This window comes from Melozone crissalis, unplaced genomic scaffold (genome assembly GCF_028551555.1).
Source record: "Melozone crissalis strain CALT ecotype California unplaced genomic scaffold, PUWL_Pcris_2 ptg000017l_1, whole genome shotgun sequence".
NCBI classification, from domain to species: domain Eukaryota; kingdom Metazoa; phylum Chordata; class Aves; order Passeriformes; family Passerellidae; genus Melozone; species Melozone crissalis.
In genome coordinates, this window is record NW_026535795.1 from 15,229,986 (window position 1) to 15,253,048 (window position 23,063).

General features: G+C 42.4%; 1 protein-coding gene across 4 annotated transcripts in view; it reads right to left on the minus strand.

The window, feature by feature from the left end:
* The window catches only part of RALGAPB (Ral GTPase activating protein non-catalytic subunit beta), a 60,643-nt gene that overhangs the window by 33,998 nt on the left and 3,582 nt on the right, over positions 1 to 23,063 (minus strand). For 2 of the 4 annotated variants that reach the window (XM_054274574.1, XM_054274572.1), the window contains exons 2-10: positions 19,847 to 20,059; positions 18,969 to 19,171; positions 14,777 to 14,940; positions 13,967 to 14,153; positions 9,472 to 9,603; positions 8,149 to 8,327; positions 5,715 to 5,863; positions 5,410 to 5,626; positions 407 to 442 (exon numbers count right to left, since the gene is read on the minus strand). In XM_054274574.1, the coding sequence (XP_054130549.1) occupies positions 407 to 442; positions 5,410 to 5,626; positions 5,715 to 5,863; positions 8,149 to 8,327; positions 9,472 to 9,603; positions 13,967 to 14,153; positions 14,777 to 14,940; positions 18,969 to 19,171; positions 19,847 to 20,029 (1,450 nt within the window). In that variant the 5' untranslated portion in view covers positions 20,030 to 20,059. The remainder of the gene's footprint in view (positions 1 to 406; positions 443 to 5,409; positions 5,627 to 5,714; positions 5,864 to 8,148; positions 8,328 to 9,471; positions 9,604 to 13,966; positions 14,154 to 14,776; positions 14,941 to 18,968; positions 19,172 to 19,846; positions 20,060 to 23,063) is intronic. The other 2 variants (XM_054274576.1, XM_054274575.1) reach the window with 1 other exon arrangement.

Here is a 23,063-nt window from a genome sequence, read left to right on the forward strand (position 1 = left end):
ATCTTTATGCATCTTCCCATGAGCCATTTTTTGTCCTAAATAAGCTATCCAGCAATATACTGTAGTTGGAAAAAAACACTACATGCACAATGCATACAAATCAAACACTAGGTCTGTAAAATAAGCTTTAAGTAAAAAAAACATGGTTAGTGCAAAGTCCTGAAATTCATGACATGATCACAGACTAAAGTACAGAAAAGATGGGTCTGATTCAGGCAGATTAATTCGCTTTTGCCAACAATCCTCCCCATTCAAAAACACACACAAAAAAAAATTACTTGTCTTTTTCAAGTAAAAGTGCAAAAGCTACAAGAGACAATGAGAATGAATTTACAAATAAAATATGGGATTATGGAAAAAGAAAAGCATGACCGCAATTAAGGAAAATCTACTAGTTCCTACTTACAAGATTTATAAGAAAGAAGAATTTGGATAAAAGATGCTGCAAGATAATAGAAATAAAATGGAAACAAATCAAAGGACAGCAGTAGTTATAAAATACTTTTAAGATGGTGAAATTGTAATATAAGTTAAGAAGCTTTTAGCTTTCTAAAAAATAGATTAAAAGCTTTATGATACAGCAAGCTTGTTAAACACATAGAAAATTGGCATACAGGTCCAAAATTATGGTTTTGAAAGTATCATGCAAAACAATGAACAAAAAGTTACAAAATACTACTAAAATTTAGAGCTGTTCATATCAAGAGACACCAGTTCTTTAACAGAAGGTACTAACCCTTGTCAGCTCACAGACCTGTCCCCATGCTGCAGTGCACTGGAGCATACACCAGGCTATCCTAAGGCTCCTCTGAAATGGAGGGTGTCTTGCAGAGGGAAAATTACTTACCTGCAACCTCCTCACAGCAGCACTCCTCCTTCCAAACCAGGAGTTCTCAATGGTAGTACAGCTCCTATTTCCCTAAGCAAGTTGCTAACAACCAGAATACCTGAGCATGCCTCCCCTGACCACCAGCTTCATTAACAATCTTCCAAAGCAGAAACAAAACGCAGAACACTCCCAAAAACATTAACATCTCAAACAATGCCCAGAGAAAGAAGAGAGTAAGAACTCCAGCAGCCAGGTACTATCCACCATCAGGGGAGAGCTACTTATCTGAACAGGAAGGGTCAGACCTGTGACCAAGCCCCTCAGCAGCACTCACTATGATCCCAGACAGGTCTGTTTAGAATTTTCTTCTAGAGCCCCAGAAACATTCTGTGGGACATTAATGACATTAGGGCCAGAAGAGGTGAGGGTAATGATGTAGCCCAAGGCTCCACAACCGCAAACAGCCCCAGGGCAATACCAGCAAGCCCTGAGGTGTGTCCTTCAGCTGCTATAAAGTGCAGAGCTGACATCCTTTAGGTACAAGGATTGAGAATGAGCCCATCAGATTGGAAGATGCAGTTGCTGAAATGCTGGCACAAAGTGCTGGTGAGCCTCTCCCCACTCTCAGAGGCTGAGGACAGTAGGTAGCAGTAGCATGCACTGTACAGTCAAGCTTGTCTGAAACACATCCTGCCATTGAACCTGCCCTGGCACAGATACACACACCAAACTGTCATTCTCGGGTTACCCTCATAGAGGCTCTGTAGCCAATTTTTTATGAAGGTGTTATTTATCATAGGGATCTATTTATCCCACACTATCAGCTACATAAATGCCACACGCCCATCTAATTCTAACAACTACACCAGCAGGACCCAGCTGCTTTCAAACCACCTAGGCATCTTTCAACCAGCCATTTTTACTCTCTCACCACAACACAGAGATGTTTATCAGCTGCCCACCAAAAGGCTTCGCCAATAAAGTCTGTGTGCAGAAACTAAAACCTGATAAGGACACTCAAGACCCAAAAGTGCCATGCCAATCATGGCAAGATCATTGCTCTGCTTCAGAATCCGAACAATGACACAGGACTACCTTGAAGGACAGGGCTCAAAGAGCAAAGAGGACAACTGCTTTCCAGGTGATAAGCTCCACCAGCAGCAAACTGTATACAGATGACTTCCAGCTAATCTTAAGAGAGAACAATTCTCTCTTCCCAAAGACAGACAAAATCAGAACAATCACAAATGTGGAATACCTACAGTTTTCCACTCAAGAGTTGGTACAAGGAGTTTACCCATGAGATGACAAAAAATTGAAAATCCGTGAAGCAGCAGTTAACCTGAGAGAATCAGGAGAGTTGAGGCTGAGGGGGCCTCTGGAGACAGTCAGCTCTCCCCTGCAAAGCAGGGCCAAGTACAGGAAGTTTAGTTACCCTTCTACACATCTAGACAGTTTTTTATCTCAAGACTTACAAAAAGTTTGACATTTTTTCCACCCATTTTTTTTCATTACTTCCCTTCTGGAGGTGAAAGAGTTCCAGTGGGAAAAGGTGAGATCTTGGGACAAGGGAAAAAGGAAGGGTGGAGGGGTAGTCATTCACATCAGTCTTGATCAAGTGCACTTTATTTCATAGCGCTCATCAAAAAAGTGTGCAGTAAGATGGGACAAGAACAATGTGTGTCAGCAGGATTTGTTTAAAAGAACCAAACTAAATTCTGAACTAGAGCTTGAGACCACAGCTCATCCACAGGGCCCCTGGAAGGCACTGCACTGAGCTCATTAATCTCTCTGGTAATCACATCACAGGGATTCTCACTGAGACTGTGCCACGTGACAGGAGAGGAGAGAGAAACACACACTAAAAAATGCAGTGTTCCAGAAGTGCCCCAAGGCACAGAGGTCTCTAAAGGACCAAGGAGCAAGTTGTAACACTTCCGCAAAATGGTTCTGAGTCCTCCAGCCAGTAATGTAACAAAGAAGCCATATCAGTCAGCCAAAAGAGAAAGAATTCTTAACTGCATGGCATTGAAACAAAGTAAATATTAGAAGGGTTTAAAGCTGCTGAGTTCTTACACAGCTGCAGTTCCAGACTTAAAGAAAAATAGTGTGTGTGGGCCAGTGGAAGACAATACAATACATGGCAAAGCTGATTTTTAGTGCAGACAATTCCCAATCAAAACATTTGAAGCACTCATAAAAAAAACAGTGCTTCTTGAAGCTAATGCTAAGAATATCAACAGCAGTGTCAGACATGGGAAGAACATTCCAGGTAGTAGTTGAAGTGTCATGGCTACAAAGGATAGCAGATGGACCAAAACATACAGGAACAGCCAAACTGGAGCTGTAAAGCATCAGATTTATTCTGGACATCTTTCCTAAGAGTAGGGACTGTGGCAGATAACTGTCCCTTCTCTACTGGTCCTCCTCCTCCAAGCTGCATCTACACTGGGCAGCAGGAGCAGAGGGATGGGCACAATGTGCAGATCTGATTGTCACTGATGAGTCCCACTTCTGCCATGGGGGGGGCCTTAATACAGACCCCTCCTGGCCCACTCATCAGCCAGCATAGCACCTCTTGCCCTATGCTCTTCAGGGAGGAAAAGATGTCACTTGGAGGCATCAGGCATCACAGGTCAGATTCCCAGAATAAAAAGTTCATTATGTGGATTTAAACCTCTTTCAAAAGACACTGATGCTTCAAGCAGAAACTCCAGGGGCCTGGCCCTTTATGCATCTTACTCATTCTCCCACCTTCAGCAGAGGCTGAGCAAAATAATAAATCAGGCAATCAGAGTTTGGGGCCTCTCTACAGCGTTTCAGAAATAGGGGTCCACACTCAGCTCTCTCTCCTTCAGCCAGCCCATCTTGGCACCACCGTGACCAGTGATCTTACCTAGCAGTAACAACACCCTGCAAGGGCAGCAGACACTTGACTAAATTCCTGTAAGTTAATTCTGTCTTCCAAATTGCTAAAAGAGCAGAACATGACACAGCTAGGTTCCTGGGAGTCCACCAACATCTTGTGTCAGAGCCACTGCTGCTAATACACAGCAGATCATGTGTAAAGATGTGCAAAGACTGGTCTCGCTACAGACAGCTTGGAAGAGCACAGAGGAGGAACAGAATTCACTCAATTCCAAACAGCTGTCTCCAGTTTTCAGAAAGTCAGTAAATATCCCTGTAAGACTAGTAACACAACAACTTTCTGATTGCTTTTAGGTGATTTAAGACATTGCATATATGAACAGAAGGCCTTGTAACCCCTTCAAGGAAATGAAGCCTTTGGATTACGGATGACTGTGTACTTCTGCCAGCAAAACAACATTTCTGTTTAAAGCTGACACTTTCGTATAAGCACCATCTAAGCTGAAATCCTTCCTTTACAGGTTAAGCATTTCATTTAAATCGCTCAAAAAACAGGTTATATGTCAAATTTTAAATGATCTAATCAATCTGAAAAGCACTAAATGTAGTAATACACTAAATGCATCTGTAACCCAACACACCCTCAAAGGATGCCTTGCTCCCTCCTAAGCTCAGCTGTTTCCCCACTCATGAATGACAGGCCTTTTACAAAGAGATTCCGAACTCCCACCACAGATACCCATAAAGAACACTTGCAAAAAATGATGTGCTACACACCTAGAAACACCTTTAGAAGATCCCAAAACCTAAGCATTCACACAGGAATTTGACACAATAAACAAGGAAGAGGACTAGTTTAACTGCTGTTGTCAAGTCCCACCATACATCCAACTTACTATAACAAATGCTTTTCCCCTCTTTTCCTTAGGCCAGTGAGTTACTGATAGATTAATTAATAGATCTCTCCGAAAAGTTAGCAGACTTTCAAAATACACAAGGAACAGGAAAACTGCAGGGAGTGAGAAAGATTATTCTTTTCTGAATATTATCACCAAAAGTAAGATAAGAGCTAAAAAGTCTCTCTGAGCAGAGCACTAATTCTGTTATGATATCCCAAAACATCTAACCTCTGCAGCTGAGCAAAGCTGAGAGCCAAAATAAGTTTGGCAGTTAAGGGTTGAAGACAACGAAGATGTGAAGACATTAAGGGAAGCACACAGCAATCATAACTGACAGGCAGCAAGTTCACTAGCTATTTTAAGGACTTCTGTTTCCATAACACTCTACAAAACCAAGAAGTACTGCTTTGTGCACTATGTGGAGTAATATAGGACAATTTTTCAAATATTAAAGAGTTGATGTAAATAATTGCTATTAATCATAGATAATCAAGCAGATTTCAAACTAAGAAGTGGACTCCTACCATATGATTTCCTTCACTTAACAGCATTTTCCCCAATATCATAATTGCAAGTGCCATGCTTGTTAGAGCAAAGGAGTATTTCATAGTAAAAAAGTGGACTTTTTTAAAGCTTTGAAATCCCCAAACAGCTGCTCAGCTGATAGCAGATGCTGGCTCAGCTCAAGGGATTAATTACAACAAAGCACTTCAGATTTTACTTTTTTTTGGATTATGCATGTGTTAATCTTGAAGGTAGGAAATGTCAAGAAAACAAGGAAAAAAGTATGCATATATTTTTTGTAATATTTACCAGTCATGCTGCTGTCTCGGTTTATTCCATTATGAAGTTTACAGTGAACAAATGCTGCATCAAACAACCATGATCCAAAGAGGTTCAAGATGCTGTTAACCTTTGGCCTGCGAGGAGCTGGCAGCGGCCGAGGCTCAGAGCTTGTCTGGTTTGGGCTAGAGAGTGGAGAAGTAGAAGAGGGTTGGTGCTGCACTTTTGAAGCATGTGCAGTAGTTACCTGTTTGAACAGAAGAACAGATCAGCTCCTAGAATCAAGAAAAGAATCCACAGGGTCAGCTACTCCAACACAGAGTATGAAATCTTACAGTGCTGGTTTTCATGGTCACTTTGTTGACGGTCACTGCGCGGTGCCGCCGGTTGTGGGGCGGAGTGGTGTTGGTAGCGGTGCTCTGGGGCATGCTCAGCCTGTTCACTGGCGTGGGCGGTGCGCTGTCTGCCCGGGGTCGGGAAATGCCTGCAAGGCCAGGAATAAAGCAGGCCTTCAGCAACAACTCCATGGGCTCACACACGGCAGTTAGTAGGCACAGGAGCCTCTGGTCAATAGCCATGCCTCCCATGTTCCCCAAAACCGCAGTAGCGACAAAAACACCTCTCCCTATTTTACTGTTAGCAGAAATAAATGCGCAAGCAAATAGAAACAGTAATTATGTCAGATAAGCAATTGATTAAAAAACACCAAAGGACCCATCTGCACCAATGGCAGATGGGAAGAATCAGACTAGAAGCAGGCAGAGGGAAAGGAGCAAGGTTCATTTGCCAAAGACAACTTCACAGCTCATTTCTGCCAAAATTCAGGTGCCTCTCACCTTTGCCTTTCTTTCCCAATCATAACTCCCACACCTTTTTCTGAGACATCTCTAAGATGTCTGGCCCTTAAAGCCATCTTAGCTCACTACATTACGATGAAACCCATCCACCACACAGCTTTCTGCTCGGTTTGAGCTGGACTGGCTGCTGAACAGTCAAATACAAAGGCAGTACACAAGACAGAGTAAGAAAGCACAGCAAACTATAATTTTTCTGGCAGCAGCAGGACATGAGATCAGTTTTTAATCCAGCTTCAGGGAAATTCATGGTGTACAGAGCTCCTCCCCATCATAATCAGAAGCAACTCAACATCTGCAATACTTGAAGTGACAAACACCATTTTTGCCCATTTTAATGAATTCCAACAACCTTGTGCCCCATTTGCAAAATGAAGTGGGGAACCACAGTGTGCTTGGGAATTTGACACAGATTTTTTTTTGACCCTGTTAATTAAAGCACCCAAGTACTTCTCATAACACATTATAGAACAATTTGCTCCTGCAAAATCATCAGTGTTACAGCCCAGGCAGAGTATGCACTATGAAACCTATTGTTTTGGCACATTTGGCTGAAAAAGAGGACGTACTATTTTGCCAAACACATCATGTAGGTACCAGGGAGAGGAAGATAAAACCCAATGTTTCGGCACTTGTGACAGAAGGTAATGAGCTCTCCCATCAGCCTTCTCTGAGGATCTTTCTGCAGCTCTCAAGTCTGCCTGAGCACACTCTCCCAATCCATACCTACAGCCTGAATTCAATTTTCTAAAAGAAATCTCCTGTGCCCCAATGCATTGTAGTCTCCATCTCTGCACTCCAGATAGGCTACTATCACTCTGGGTGCTTTATCTTGCTACAAGATCTTCAGAAGTCTTAAGTGCCTGATTCATAAAACCACAGATTAGTTTGGGTTCAAAGGGACCTTAAAGACCCTCCATTCCATCCCAGTCACAGGCACGGACACCTCCACTAGACAACCTTCTTCTGAGTCCAGTCCAACCTGACCTTGGGCACTGCCAGGGATCCAGGGGCAGCCACAGCTCCTCTGGGCACCCTGTGCCAGGGCCTCATGAACCCTCACAGGGAAGAATTTCTTCCCAACATCCAGTCTAACCCTGTGTTCTCTGCCCCCAGAGCCTGCTCTTCTCCAGGCTGATGGTCTCATTCCACCAGCAGATTTTTTCTAATACTGTTTATATATCTGCTCTAGTCTCCTGCAATCTCTCATCAGCTCACACTTACGGCAGATGACATTTGTTTGCACACATTTAAGCAGAAAAGCGGGTAGAGAAAAGCAGCTCTTCCAAGTTTACAAGAGCATGTATTCCCTGAAGAACTTTCAGTAAGTCTGAAGCATACCAAGTATAATGCTTCAAATTTCAGGTACTCCATATTGTCACTTAAAACTGACCAGCTAGAGCTACTCAGTTACCAGCAGACACAAAGAAACACATCTTTTCTACTCAGCAGTAGTAGTAAGCCACTAACTGTATACTAAGGGGAACTTCAAAAGATCTGAAGATGACAGTCCAAACTCAACACCTTACAAAACAGGCACACAGCAGTTGCCACAAAGATTAGAAACACGGTGGTGAGTGCTCACAACATGCTAAAGCATAGCACTTGCACTGGTGATTAGATGGAAAGAGAAAAGAAGCCTTGTTTGGGAAAGAGATCCCTGGTTTTATTTTATATTTCTGATTTATTTGTTTTGCATCTGAAACTAAGGCTATCTACAACTTCATGCATTCAAATGTTACTGTTGTGAATACAGATTTTTTTAGAGGTGATCTCAAGTCTCCTCCTCATCAATTCCAGGATATACTTGCAAAAGATTGTTATTCATGTATTTACAAAAAAACAGATTTAAAGATACTAAAATAATTATTAAATTGATATTTCTAGCAATCCATGGGCAAGACAAAAGCATTACCTAGGAACGCATCCACTAAACAGCTGATTCCACGCATGGCACGAAAGAATATTTGAGGCAGATGTTTAAGGCAGGGGTACTGATTCAGTTCTTGAGTCATCCCACTCACATTCAGAAACTGCTCCTGAAATCTGGGGGTAGAGCTAATAATGGCTGGGTTACTCAAATCCACAGGATTACTGCACAGAAAAACAGCAAAATATATGTTAGTCAGTTTAAGAACAGCTGTTAAGATTTAAAACCACTTGAAGATGCAGTAGTTTAAGGCATTCAGGTAACACCACAAACCAGCATCCAACATCAATACATTTTAGCCTCTCATCACAGGAAGGTAATTGTCTCTTCCTGGGCTGGCAGTATACAGCTGTCTTAATGTCAAACATTACCCAAACATATTGAACAATCATAGTAAAATAAAACAAACCAGATCACACACTTGCCAGACTAATTATTGCAGAAACAATAATTACTTATGATGTCTTTTGAGCCCAGTGAAGAGTTGTTTATATTGTTAAAGTTATAAGTGTAAGCAACAAATTAAATACTGTCAAACAGTGTCAAGAAGGGAAGGAAATTGTAAAGTTTGAGCAATTTTTCCTGACTGACTCAAAATCCTGAAACAGCAAATTTGTAAACTCCAAATTTGAAGAGTACGGTACTTGTGACATTTGTACTATAAATGAAGAAAGAGGGTTTTTTAGTCAGTTAAGAAGTAAATTTCAAACAGCCTAATGTTTATCTAGTTTTAGCTACTAAATAGTATTTAGTATCAATTTTTTAATATTCTGGCCATTGAGATCATTAATGTAATGCCATGTCCAAGAGTCTGTAAAACAAAACACAGCATTTGGTTCAGCTGTGCATTTAAAATTAACATGTATGGTAAAATTAAATGTATAGATTTCTTCATAAAAATAAATATATAAACACTCATTTTAAAAATAAATTGTAAGTTAAATTTAACCTGGAGAATAAATGAAAGTCGTAAGCATCTCCCAGATCTATTGTTCAGCTTTTCCTGTTTGTTATCACAGAGAAACAAAATTCTATTGAACTCTTGTTTTTCAGATCCTCCAAAATGCCAAATTGCTAAAATAGATTTTAATTAACTGAACCAGTTTACATTTTGAAAGAGTCAGAATTCAAACCTGAACACCACTCACAGCCTGCCCTGAGCTGCTTCATGGGCACTGGCACAAGTCTCTCATTTAATTCTATTTAGGTGCTTAATCTTGGCAATCTCCAGAGAAATGTTTTGTTTATCATGCAAACATATGGAGTTGATTCAAGACCAGGAACAATGGATGGCTGTAATTACAATACCTCAGCATATGTAAAAAGCGAAACCACGTTTGTGCAACGCACTCATTATCCATTTCAAGGGGAATCAGACCAGCATCTTCATCGGGAATTTTGAATGGAGGAAATGAAGGTCCATATGTAAAACGCAGCAACCTAGAAAGCAAGTCAGACAGACCTGGCTCAAAAACTGAACATTGCCTTTGCACCCCAAAGGCATCAGCAGCCCACAGGCGAGTCCACAGGCAACAATGCAACACCCCAAGTTTCAAGTTTTCCTAGAGATGCCATTTTATACAATCTCTCAGCCTTGGATAGTGTGCACCTGGAACCTGCGTAAAACTCCAGCCAAACCCGAAAGCTATTAAGGCACAAGACCCCTCAGCAGCTCTCCCATCACTTAGCCAGAGGGGTCATCAGTTATCACAGCCACATGTACATCTGACAGGATGCTGCATGTGAAGGAAGAAGGAATTTTTTTTTTTAAAGAAGGAATTGAAGCCCTTATCCTCACAGCTCTTTAGCTCAAGCTTTCAACGACACCAGCAAGTCATATTAGGTTGCAGCTCTAAATTCCAGCTCATGACTGATGACCTACACTGTACCTCAGCACCCGGTGCAGTACTCACTGTTGACCTACAAGCAGCACAGGACTTGCAAGCCACAGTTCAGTGAGTTCTTCAAAACACATGGCACCACATCTGCCAGAGGCTAGGATCTACAGACCAGCAAAGAGCAAAACAGTGATCCAGTACCATAAAGACAGTGCTTAGAAGTGCTGGAAGTACCCAAAGAATCACCAGTGACCTTCACTGAGGTCCTGCTTCTAATCTGACCCTGCTTCATATCCAGCTTCACCAAATTACAGTTCAATTTCCCTGATAAATACAATCTTGATGTTTTCTAAAGGAATGGAAGAGATCTGCACTGCACCTTCTCAATATCACACCATTCCCAGAAATCAGTTTGTGTTTCCCTAAGCTAACTTCCTTGCAATAGTCAGGAAATGTCGCACTCATCCTTACTTATAAAGCCATATAGTTTCCTGAAGTCATTACAACTAGGAGAAGAGAAGGAGTAAAGTAGTTATAACTGACTCCAAAACCAAAAGTCAAACAGGCTGAATTTCCATCTGCCACTTCTCCCAGCAGTGGGTACTACAGTAACCAGCAGCCAGTTAATACAAGTGTCTGAAATCAGAGCCTATTTACAGTACCTAACCTGGACAGAAAAGCAAAAGAGCTTTAGGACATGAGGCCTTCTCCAGATGCAAGGATGATGAGGAATCCATTCAGTGCCAGAGCTGGTGGTGCAGCTGCAGGGACAGCTGCAGATTGAACTCCCTCAAGGGAGGCTGGGAAATGCCAACCCTGTGCATAATAAAGGGCGCTGGATTTGTGGCCCAGCCAGGTGCTCAGACAATGCAAGAGCTGAGGACTAGGGAGGAAGAGCCAAGACTTGCACAAGCTTGGACTGTGAGGGGATAAAAGCCCAGGAGTCTTTTGTTGGGCTGCTCCTTGGAGGCACCAGCTCAAGCTGTTTTTCTGTGACTGTGCTAGGAGAAGGGTTTTATGGAACAAGACATCTGAGACTCCCATGGGAAACCTGGGGTTGAACTGGTGAGAAAGCTGGTGTGCCTGTGAGAGTGGAGAGTGCAGGGGGTCAAGCAGGGCAGGCCTCAGGTCACTGGAGCTGCTGCTGCTGCAAAGGGGCTTCAGTGCCAGCAGTTAAAGTCACTGGTGGTGGAGGAGTGACTGCCAGAGAGTCTTGGGAATGGGTCAGACTGGGAAGTTCCCTTCAAACCAGAAATTCACACAGCTATAACAGGCAGCAAATGCTCTCCAGCCCTGTGTCCACCAGCATTTAGTGCCCAGAGGCGTGACCTCATGGTATAGTTTTGCTGAGGAATTACCTGGCTCTAAAAGACCCAAAAGAGCCTGGCCCAATCCCATGCACCATCATGCCTCACACTACTGCCTGGCAAGACAGTGCACTGCTTCGTTTCTCCCTATGACTGCAAGAAACCAGTTTTTCAAAGAGCATGACCAAATCTTTAATGACATGTGGGACATTTTCAAGAATGATTGAAGACAAAAATAAATTTTAAACCGCACATCCAAGACAGTTTAAATATATTTAAAGCAATCTAGATAGGGTAGATGTAGTATGTATTAGCATGGCAATACAATTGAGACTTCAGTTTCATCCTGCTAAAAATCATAGCCAGGGACACAAATTAACACTGCTTATGTGTACATATTTCCAAATATAATTTTCCATATGGTTTTAATTTGAAACATTTACTTTCAGCTTATTGCTAATAACCTGATTCACAGAATTGTTTACTAAAACATTGTAACCGTTTGAAGCTGGAGCTTCATTGAAAGATTAAAAATTCAGCTAAAAATACTACTGAACTTAAAGCCAGCCTCAGAAGAGCCTGGGCTTCCATGTATCAGGCATAAACCAACATTACTGAACACAAACTAAAACATTCCAGAAACCCTGCATACTCCTGTGCACCAACAGAACCAAGACTGTTAGTCAACAGTGGGAGAGGAAGTGTAGGCACAGTGTGTGGTGCAGAACACCAACACATGTTTTGAGACAGAGCTGTTCTTTTCAGATCACTGAATCATAAAGTATTTTCCGTTATGTAATGCTACATCTAACAAGCTAAAAATAGCTGAAGAAATAGCGTGGGAAATACACAGAACTCGTATTGCAGCTTTATTTCCCAGGGGTTTAACAAATAGCTGCATAACCTGGAAAAATCTATCCACACTTCACATTTTGACAGGTAATTCAAAGGAAAAGTTTTCAAAGTTATAATAAACCATTGCAGAAAAAGACACTATTGAATATTTCACAATGCAGCAATTTTAACACATCTTGGAACTTTCACAGAAATAAGTTACTGATATTTCAGGAGAGCTGGAAGGAGACCCAGATGACTCTCTTCCAAGCAATTAATTCAGTTCTTTCCTCCAAGAGTCTGAGATTCATCCCACAAAGACTTCACACCAAAAAGACCTCAATATTAAGGGTACTGAAACTCTCCTCACTGTTCAAAACCTTCTATTACAGCCAAAACTCTCCTGCAACCCCCAGATGTGAGCATTCCTTTGGTCAGTTTGCAGGTCACACTGATGTGGGCAGGAGCTGACCTACTGAAGGATAGGAAGGATCTCTAGAGGGATTTGGGCAGGCTGGATCAAGGGGCTGAAGCCACTCCATTACGTTCAAGAAGGCAAAATGGCAGGCCCTTGGTTCACAACAACCCCAAAGCTACAGGTTTAGGGCAGAGTGGCTGCAAAATGCCCAGCAGGAAAGGCCCTGGGGGTGCTGCTCAACAGCAGCTACACAAGAGCCTGGTGTGCCCAGGTGGGCAAGGGGCCAATGACACCTGGCCTGCACCAGCCATGGGGGGCAGCAGGACCAGGGCAGTGACTGTCACCTGTGCTGGGCACTGCTCAGGCACCTCCAATCCTGGGGACAGCTTTGGGCCCCTCATGGCAAGAAAGGCACTGAGGGACTGGAGCATATCTAGAGAAGGGAACAGGGCAGGGGAAGGGGCTGGAGCACCAGGAGCAGCTGAGAGAGCTGGGAGGGCTCAGCCTGGAGAAAAGGAGACTCAGAGGGGACGTTCTCCTTCTCTACAACTACATGAAAGGAGACCAGAGCCACCAGAGGGTTGGCGTCTTCTCTCAGGTAACAAGGGCCAGGACATGGGGAAATGCCCTTAGGTTGTGCCAGGGGAAGTTCAGATGGGATGGAAAATTTGTCAGGCACTGGCACAGGTTACCCAGGGCAGTGGTGGAGTCACCAAAGGGTTTTAAAAGACTTGTGGATGTGGCGATTGGGAACAAGGGTTAGTGGTGGGCCTAGTAGCGCTGGGTGCATGGTTGGATTTGATGATCTTAAAGGTCTTTTCCACCCTAAACAATTCTATCATATATGATCCTCACTGTTCCCATACCCAGCAAGGCTCAGGATAGCTCTTCTCCCCAGCTCTCTAGAGCAGAGAGCCTGTGGTCTGCCTCTGGCCCATCACATCCTCACTGCCAGGGAACAAGTGCCAGGCAGCTGTAACACAGTTTCAGCTCCACAGGGTCCAAGCAGAGTCCAAGAGTCACCTCAAACCCAGCAGCATGAGCACTAACAAGCACCTAATAATTTTGATGCTGACACACACACATAATGCCATACTAATATTCTTGAGTCACTCCTCAAGGGATATGATGAAGAGTCACAACCATGAAGACTAATACACACACACGCAGTAAGGTGCCAAATATCACAGAGGTGCTATGCTTACACAAAAACAGAGAATCCAACTCAGATCTCCCCTTGCAGAACAAAGGAACACCCACAAAATCCAAGGATAGAGCAAGATCTCTCACTTTGTATTGCTTATTCACTTTTGGATTGCTGCACGTTCCACAAATAAGCAACTCCAAAATATGTATAACCATGATTATCCCCATACATGCATTCATTTCCATGGGATTTCTCCTACCTGGAAGTAAGGGCACAAATGACCTTGCTCCACTGCTCAACTACTGCAGGATGATGTCGCCAGTTGGCCACCATCTCTTTGGCAGTTTTCCAGTACGGAGGTGTTGGAAAGCACCGCGTACAAGCCAGTAACCAGACCTCAAACAGCACGCCAATTAATTTTTCAGCCAGATTCTCAGCAATGCCACCTTGCAACAGAAACCAAGCACAACTTCAGTTAGTGTTCCATCTAAATAACTCCAAATATCTCCCCAAAGAGGTTTTAATTAAAGTGCATAAAGATTAAGCCCTTTCTTTCATAACTTTTAAGAATGATCCTTGATTGCTTCCTACAGCCAATTAGCCTTTTTGCAAGACCAAGTACAATAGATAAAGCCTAGCCACATGTGTGTAATAAGGGACAGAAGGAATCCACCAATCTTAGGCAGTCTTCTATTGCACTGTGTCTATACTGAAGTCTTTCTTTAAAGTAACTAACACTATTTTTTTGCACTAGGCAGGCTGAACAGCAAAACAAAGGAGTTTCAGTGAAACAAACAGGAAACAACAGTGTCTTAAACTGTTCATGTATAAAATCACTGTCTTTAAATACTTAAAGCAAAAATACTTTCAGGAAAACTCAGCTCCAAATCAGTCAGTCTTTTCTGGCAATGCTTTATTTTGGAGTAATGGAGCAGAATTAGGAGTGAGCTATTGCACTTTGGTAGCTCCTAAGAGCTTTTAAAAGGTTCCCCCATCCTGCTCACAGCTGAATGCAAAGAAGAGCCAGAAGTTTTTTAATAATTGAACCAAATGGAAGATGAACATGAACCTTGCACAGTTGGAGCTGCTAGAAGAGTGTCATTGATCTGAAGAAGAAATAATAACAAAACCTCCCAGGTTTCTCTTGCCATAATTGTTGACTCATGCGCCAGCTTCTGGACAGCTTTCAAAACCTGCAAGCACAGTCTGATCTGACTGGATCCCGGGTCTGGCCTGCAAGAGAAGAAAACAATGCTTCAGAAATAGAACTATTAAGTGATGTATTCAGTAACATGAAATTTCAGCATGTTCAACTTACAAAAGGAAACAAGTATTATTGAGTGAAACCCAAGAACACGAACCAATATGCTTCTGTGCATCCCAATTCTGTCTAGGCATCCTAACTCTGCCTTAATGAGCACAAGATGCACCGTAACGCTCTTTTCTACATGAGACTCAATACATAGAACAAGCACAATCCATCATCTCATATTTATCTTGGGCCAAACAACGACAATCTAGTTGCAACATCATGAATTATTACATACATAACTCAGAAGTGGCAAATTAGGAGAACATATTGTTAGCAAAATAATTTAAATTCTTCCTAGTTCTCCTGTTGTTTCCAAATCAACTCTTATCGCTTCTACCTTTAGTCTGATGTTCCTATTTAATGACCCCCTTCTAGATCTTCTGTAAGCAGTTAGAAGTAAGGAAGGAAGAAAGGAAACAGTTTTGTATTTCCTAGGTTTTTCCTGTAGTAATAATCAGCTCCACACTGGCACTGTCGAATCACTCAACACAAAGTTGCTCAGAAGGAGCACAAAGCAGCATCACCTCCTCCCATCAGTTGGTCTGGACAATGCAGAACAGGTACAAAACAGTAATGTGACACATTCTGGACAGTATCTGAGGACATTGGTAAAAAACCTTAGGAAGCCCAAATTTTAAAGGGTGAAAGAGGAGGTTAGAAATTAGAGTGTGCGGTAGGGCATATTTCAACCTGTGCATCATTTCATGATCCCTCCTACCACCACTGAAGAGACGACAAAAAAACCCATACAAGTATTATCTTCCACTGGTAAGTAGTATTACCAGATTCCTTCCAAACATTTTCAATGTGGTATAACCCACAAGTCATGTTGCATAGCAAGCACCTCGAGAACGTGCTGGTCCGCTAAAAACTATCAGCTTTTATCTTGATAGCATAATGTTGTATTACAGTACTGGAGAAAAAGATTACAAAGAGACAAGATAATGCCTAATGCATAATTGCACATTACTAGCCACAGTTGAGGACCTCAGTGAGTTGCTTAATATTAGTGCTAGATCATAACCCAGAGTCTCTGTAGAATAACAAACTTTGGGATAAGGGAACCCTGCCTTGCTTACACCACTATTTTTGCCTGAGCAACAACAGAGCAGATTGCTTCAGTTGAAAGGTATCCTTAAACAATATAGGCTTGAAGCTTCTTAGGCTGCTTCAAGACTTGTCTGCCTAATTATTTAGAGAAACTGTAAAAAACCAGGGCTTATATGCAAGCTAAAGGGATCCTTCTGTGCTGATCTTGTAAAGGCAACTCGAACATTCCTGTCCATTTATGACTTCCTCTTGTTTACAAAGCTGACCCAGTGGCAAGCTCTGCTTGCACTATTTCTAGAGTTCTAGATGTCTAGATTTCTACAGACTGTGGCCTTTTGGCCATACTCCTTCAGAAGTACTGTTCCCATGACTTCATATGAGAAGCATATGAAGTTATTACAAAGAAAAGTACTTTGGCAGTCACATGTTCCACAGTCTCTCAAGCAATTCCAGACATTTCTGTTGCAGAGAACCTGGATATCTGTACCACACTCTCCTGGAGAGGCAATAGAGGGGGAGAGAGTTCTCCTATTTCCTTCCAACAGTGTCTGTGGCACTGAAACTTTATCTGACAGCAGTAACAACCACTACTGCTTAAGTCATCTTCAAGACCTCTTGGATATTCTAGGGTTGCCAGAAATTGAAAGCCTGGGGGGTTGCCTGGTGACTATTCAAATACATCAACAAAGTGTTTGCTTCTTCAGAGTGGACAGAAGGCCAGTGCAGGAGGGAAGGAAGCAAACACCCTCTCTCCTGTCACTCCAGCAGATAGAGGAAAGCTAACTTGGCTCACCCAGCCTTCAGAGTTTTCTTTTTCAGCACCACACAATTTCAAGGACTGTGCATGCAAACATTTGATTCAGCTGAGCACTCAGACTAGAATATTCTATATGCACCTGCTCTGCAGGGGTGTACACAAGTTCCTGTGATGCCATTTACACTGAATTGCCCACTTCAGGCTGCTGTGTTTTGCACCTCACCCATATGTCACCATCTGAGTCTGATGCCTTCACAACTCTGGGCCACCAGTTTAAAGGCAGCCAAATCAATAGCTACATCATTGCCAGAGAACCAGAATGAGGAAGGAAGCTATTTTAATCACAGCCTTCCATAGGACATAGGATTATAATAAAGACTTAATATCTTCAACACAAGAACAGATTTTTCCAGGAGACAGTTCAATACAGGTTGCTGTAACACCTCCTGGTTAAGTATTCTACATGAGTCCATCAGCAGCAGCAACCTGCATCAATTGGGTAAACCCAGAAATCATTCTCCTCTTCCTCACCACAGACACCTAAGTCTGAATCTTTGCTTTTATTCAAGGTAGGTGTGCACAACTCAGTTCTATATTCCATTTGCAGTATAGAAATTTCTCATGTTGCTGGAGTGAATTCTGAACATAGCACCCTGGAGGGCAAAACTTAAAAAGAGAGTAGGGACTTGAATGTCAAGTGTTGATATCAACAGCCATGAAAAATCAGTGTTTCAGATACATCTCAGAGGCTCTTGAAAGAAAAACATACAGAACAGGTATACTACAGTACAGCTAATGATTTTTCAGCTCTAGGTCTTAACTAGTCTCTAGGTATTAACTATTTCATTCAACAACTATCACATGTAGTCTATCAGCCTACTTCAAGGTCCAACAATAATTTTGGGAGAGAAGGGTAAAGCGGAAGCTTGTGCCAACAGCACGCAAGAAACTGTACCACTGAGCTGCCTGCCACTGGGGTCCTGGTGTGAGAGCAAGCAAGGGATCACAGAAACAACTATTTAATGGACTAGTAAAGAATTTCTTCTCTGCTGTGCCAAGGCAATAAAGGATCCCAGACAGCAGACTGTATTCTGCACTAATTAAAGCTGAGAGACAACCTCCTGCCACAATCTAATCCAGAAGCTTGCTCTCCTCAGACTTGTGTCATTGCCTTGACCATGCTTTAATGGGAATGAGAATGCATTTTCACTACAAGTTAAGAGCAACAGCAGCTAAGAGTAGGTGACAGACTTCAAAGCAATCAATAAACAGCAGAGAACTCTGAATAGTAATTTGTGCAAATTCGAAGTCCTTCACAAACAAAGCCTTTAATAAAAGTGACCCAAGTGCAGCTGAGCACTTTGCAGGCCACCTGCAGTGACACATATTTAATACTGATAAAAGCAGATGATCTGATATTTACGGGCACATACTAAACACTGATCTGAAGTTAAGTACCTTTTCAGGGGATGCTATTCTTTAATCTTACTTATCCAGTACGTATGTCCAACAGCAGCAGGTAAACTTGCCATAAACTATAAATAAAGCAATGATGTTTGTGCACTCTGACAACATAGCTGTGTACAAGACCTAGAAACATGTCTATCTCTCAACACCATCATCCAAGGATGGCAGGCAGCAAGCACTCCACCACCAGGTTCTTTCAAAACTACCAGTGAAGGACAGTCAGCATAACCATGCTCATTTGACAGGCAGCAAGATGCAGGCACAGAGCAGTCACTTACTACAAAATCCTTCAGTAAATCACAAATGAGTCAAATCTTGACTAACAAGGGCAGGGACTATCATGATGTTCTCTTAGTTTATCTCAGTTTTACACAATGAAAAGCACATGGTCACACAGTGATGTGCTTCTGCTTTTCCCCTTGCCCTCCAGTCATACAATAGAGATAAATCTTGAACCTCTTGCAACAGTAAACATTAAAGTATATTAACTATATGTCATTCTAACCACAGCAGCAAAAACTCAATTTGCTACTGCAAAATTACAAGGCATTTGGAGAAACACCTTCCTCCTCAGTTTGCAGCACTAGCAGTCCTTTTTGACTCAAGAGTCTCCACACCTCATGAGTCCTCTGACAGGTTACCTGCTGAGCATAGCCTGGAATCCCTAACACTCACCTTGGTACAAAGAGGTTTTGGAGATGTTTGAGGATGCTTTGAACATAAAGGTTTGGTTCCTTAATAACAGGTAAAGGAATAGAGTCCTTAGGTAACACAAGAGCCATAATCCAATCTGTATACACATCCACACAGTATTTCACAGTGTCGCCGTCCAAAGGGAGGGTCAGTCCATAACAAACCACCTCCATAGTCCATTTTACCTAACAAACATAAAGCAAAAGTTATTAAAAATAAATATTGGTAAGTAAGTGCTGGTCAGAGTACATTAGTTCTAACTAAAAAAAAAAAAAAAAAAAAAAATAAAGCAACAGTAATTATGTTGTATGGGCAATTCTGTTCAACATATCCTGCAAGAAAATACCAAACCGTTAACTCATATATCATGATATTATGAAGAATAAATGGCAAAACACTCTCTAAATTCTGAATCTCTTAAATCCAAACTATAGAGAGCACTCTTGGGAACACACAAAAGCTGTTAGTAAAAGATTTTCAAATTCTAACAAATACTTGTACTATACAAAGACTTTTTTTTGAAGTTGCATACTGTTGCTTCAAAACTAAAGTAAGTAGAAAGGCTTTGTGTTAAATGCTAAATTCTTTGGGTTTGTTTTGAGGTTTTTTTGTTGGTTTTCTTTAGCCTGAATTTTGTGGTATAATAGCTCAGGCAAACATTTACTATTAAGACATGAAGTACACTGTTGCTATGATCTAGCTGCTAATAAAAACCCTATGGAGATCACTAAACTTAAAATGTAACACATTTCATAAAACTTGGGACAATAAAGAGAGAAAAATAAAAGAGGCCATAAAAAAACTATTAAATTGTCACTCCAGCATAAAGGAAACGATCATCTCCAAGGAAAGGCACTTACTTCTTTGTCTGTTTTCAGTAAACTCTCACTTCCAACAGATGATGTAATTAAAGCTTGTCCAAGAGGACGCACCACTGCATTTGCCACTTCTCTCCCCACATTCTCAGGATAGCTGTGAAGTACACTGGTATTCCCCTGATCATTTTGAATGACAAGATGCAAGGATCTCCACTCTGAGTACATAGTGCCTCTATGCTACAATCCAAACAACACCTGGGGGGGCAAGGAAGAAAAAAGAGACAATTAGTTTAAACATCTATGACATGAGTTAGCAAAACTGAGGCTATATATCACAATCCAGACCCTTGCAAATTCAAGATGCACATATACATTTCATACATTTCACAATCCAGAAGAGATTCCAACAGTTGTTCTTCAACCGTAGTATGTTTTTTTACACAGACAAGCTTTAACATAGGTTGATTACAGAGATTACAGCAAGTTTCAGTTCAGGACTAAATGCCTATTTTAGACACTTAAACCTGAGAAGTGATTTCACTTCACACTTATGCTTACACCATTTTTGCAGGAAAGCTGCTTCCATTCACACAACATCTTCAGGTAAGTAGAAAACAGTTCTACAAGTACTCTGCTCATGAAGCAATGGCTGCAATTCACCCTGTTCCCTTTTTCACCTCAACAGCAGTTAAAAAGAGACACTAGGAAACTTCCAGGAAAACCTTAGTCATCTGAGAAGACAAAAATTCAGCCTCTTTCATATTCATAAGGTATTTCTACTTCAGGTACTATTCAAAACTAGTAGCTGAAAGATGCAATTCAGTGATAATGAAGAGGGCCCTTTATTTGCAGCGAGTTCAGGACTGGCTGAGCCTTCGTGCACCACTAGCTTAAACTCAGCATCACTTTACAGTTTCATTACAGCACATATAGGTTCCAAATCTATGGAGTTGGGGTGCATTTCAAATCCTTGTAAAGTCAATACACACACAGAGTCACTCCATAAAAATCTACATTTGTCCCACAGATTCCAGACAGAAAAGCCACTAGGAAATTTCCCAGGCAGTGCTCTCAGAACTAGACACAGCTCTCCTTTCAGTAACTATCCCAGCACAACTGCAGTTACATATATCCCCTCACTGCCATTTGAGGGCAGGAAGCCAAGCTGACCGTGAACTAACCAGATTTTTGCAGTGAAACAAGCTTGGGATGGGTATTTTGGCATTGCTGTGAAACCTCAACCAAGAGAGGCAATTAGAAGCAGCAGAAGTTAAGCTGTGCTCCCACAGTCCATCTGCAGTCAGCAGCACTCTTGCGTCCTGAGCAGTGGCTCACGCTGCACCAGCAGCAGCACCAACACCTCTGTGCTGGGAGCCCTGGGAACGGGTGAGGAGAGGCAGCAGCAGCCATGGGACTGCACTGGGCAGCTCAGAGACACCCACCACACACAGCCAACTTTGATCCACACATCAAACACATCCAGAAATCTGATCTGACTCAGATGAGAAACATCTGTGCCAACACAGTTGTTTTGTGAGGAGAGCAGTGAGGATGCAGGGCCAGAGGGGTGGCAGGAACATCCCTCTGACAGCAGAGTGCTTTGTACAGGCTCACAACCACGTTAAACCACTGCTCAAGGAGGTGGCACCACAGCAGCCTGTGAGAGCCACCAGAACTGCGACTGCACCAGCTCCTTTTCCTCCTCTCCCACCAGAAGTGACAGCCTTTTATCCATTATCTGAGCCAGGTGACCACATGAACAAGGAAACCAGGGTTGGCACAGGAGAAAAGCAAGGAGCGTTCAAGAGACACAGCTCAGAGCAGCTCAAGCTGGCACGGATGGCACTCCAAGATCTGTTTGCCAACTGCACTTACCTGGCACAATTTGGAAGCCAGTTAGTTATACAGAGAATATTTTGAACACCTCCCTTAGACATTCGTTGGCCCAAAACCAAACAAGAAACCAGGCCTGGAAATACACATTCCTAGGGAAAGACCTATTTAAACAATCTGCCTACTTAGCTGACTGCCCAGATGTTTATACCCAAAGCTGATGATTCCCTTCAAGGGAGACAGAAAAGCAAGGCAGCAAGATCTTGTCTTCCAAACTACATCCTTTGTGGTTTGACACACAATCATGTGCTTATCTGCTAGTCAGTTAACCAGAGCAGCAGCAGCCTGCAGGATGTCCAATCCCTATATCCTTCAGGTATCTTCTCTCCTCTGGGGACTGAAGCTGGGGGTATGCTCATGTCACTGTGGTCAAAATCCTTAGGCTTAGAGAAAAATAGCAATTCCAAGACACAGAAAAGTCACACACACACACACAAACCCCCCAAAATCAAACCAAAAACCGAAAGAAAATACCCTCAAAAATGAAATACCAAACAAAACCTACAAAATCCCAATCCTCAGTGATGGCTTTGACCACTGCTTAGCTCCACTATCTAGGTTTCCATACTCCTGTCTTTTCCTTTCATATCCTATAGCCACAGACATGCTTCATCTTCTACCTGACCAGCATCTTAGTCTCCAGTGTGTGTTTGAAGTCAAAGCAGAAGGGACAGAAGTGAGATACAATCCACTTTCCAAGACTTCCCCCTCCTTTCTCATCCTCACAGCACTTTGCCTCTATTCCCAGAGCAGAGTCCCTACCCCCCATCCCACAAGGGAAGAGGGGAAGCACTCCCCATTCCTCTCCTGTGACACAAGTTCATTAGAAGCACGTAACCCTGTAACAGTATTTGAGGAACATTGGTTTAAACAAGCTGATTTGAGCTGCTAAAACAGCACATCCTTTCTATGCCTGCCCTCCAGCTGGCAGTGAACAGCTCATGGCAGGAGCTTCTCATAAGCACAGCACACTCACTGTGGCCGCCCTCAGCCCAGAGCAGGGGGCCCAGGTGTGTGGAACTGCTGTACAACACAAGCAAAAGGCAGGCAATGCCTATGTGGGAGCTTTCTCATCTAGAAGAATCCTGCTGCAGCTTAGAAAACCTTAATTGCACTAAGGCAGGGGAACAGGAGAACACAATCACTCGTCCTCAGGCAGCTCCTTGCCACAATGAAGAAAAGATGCAAAGCTCTTCTGGGTGACCCTTCCACACTTCTGAGGAGTAACACTTTTAACAGATACAGAATATATACAATATGCCATGCTGAAGAGGTTTAGCAACAGGACAACCAAAACTTCTCATACTACACACTCACAGCCTGCTGCCTGACATTCTTACATAAATTTGATCATCAGCCTGTATCT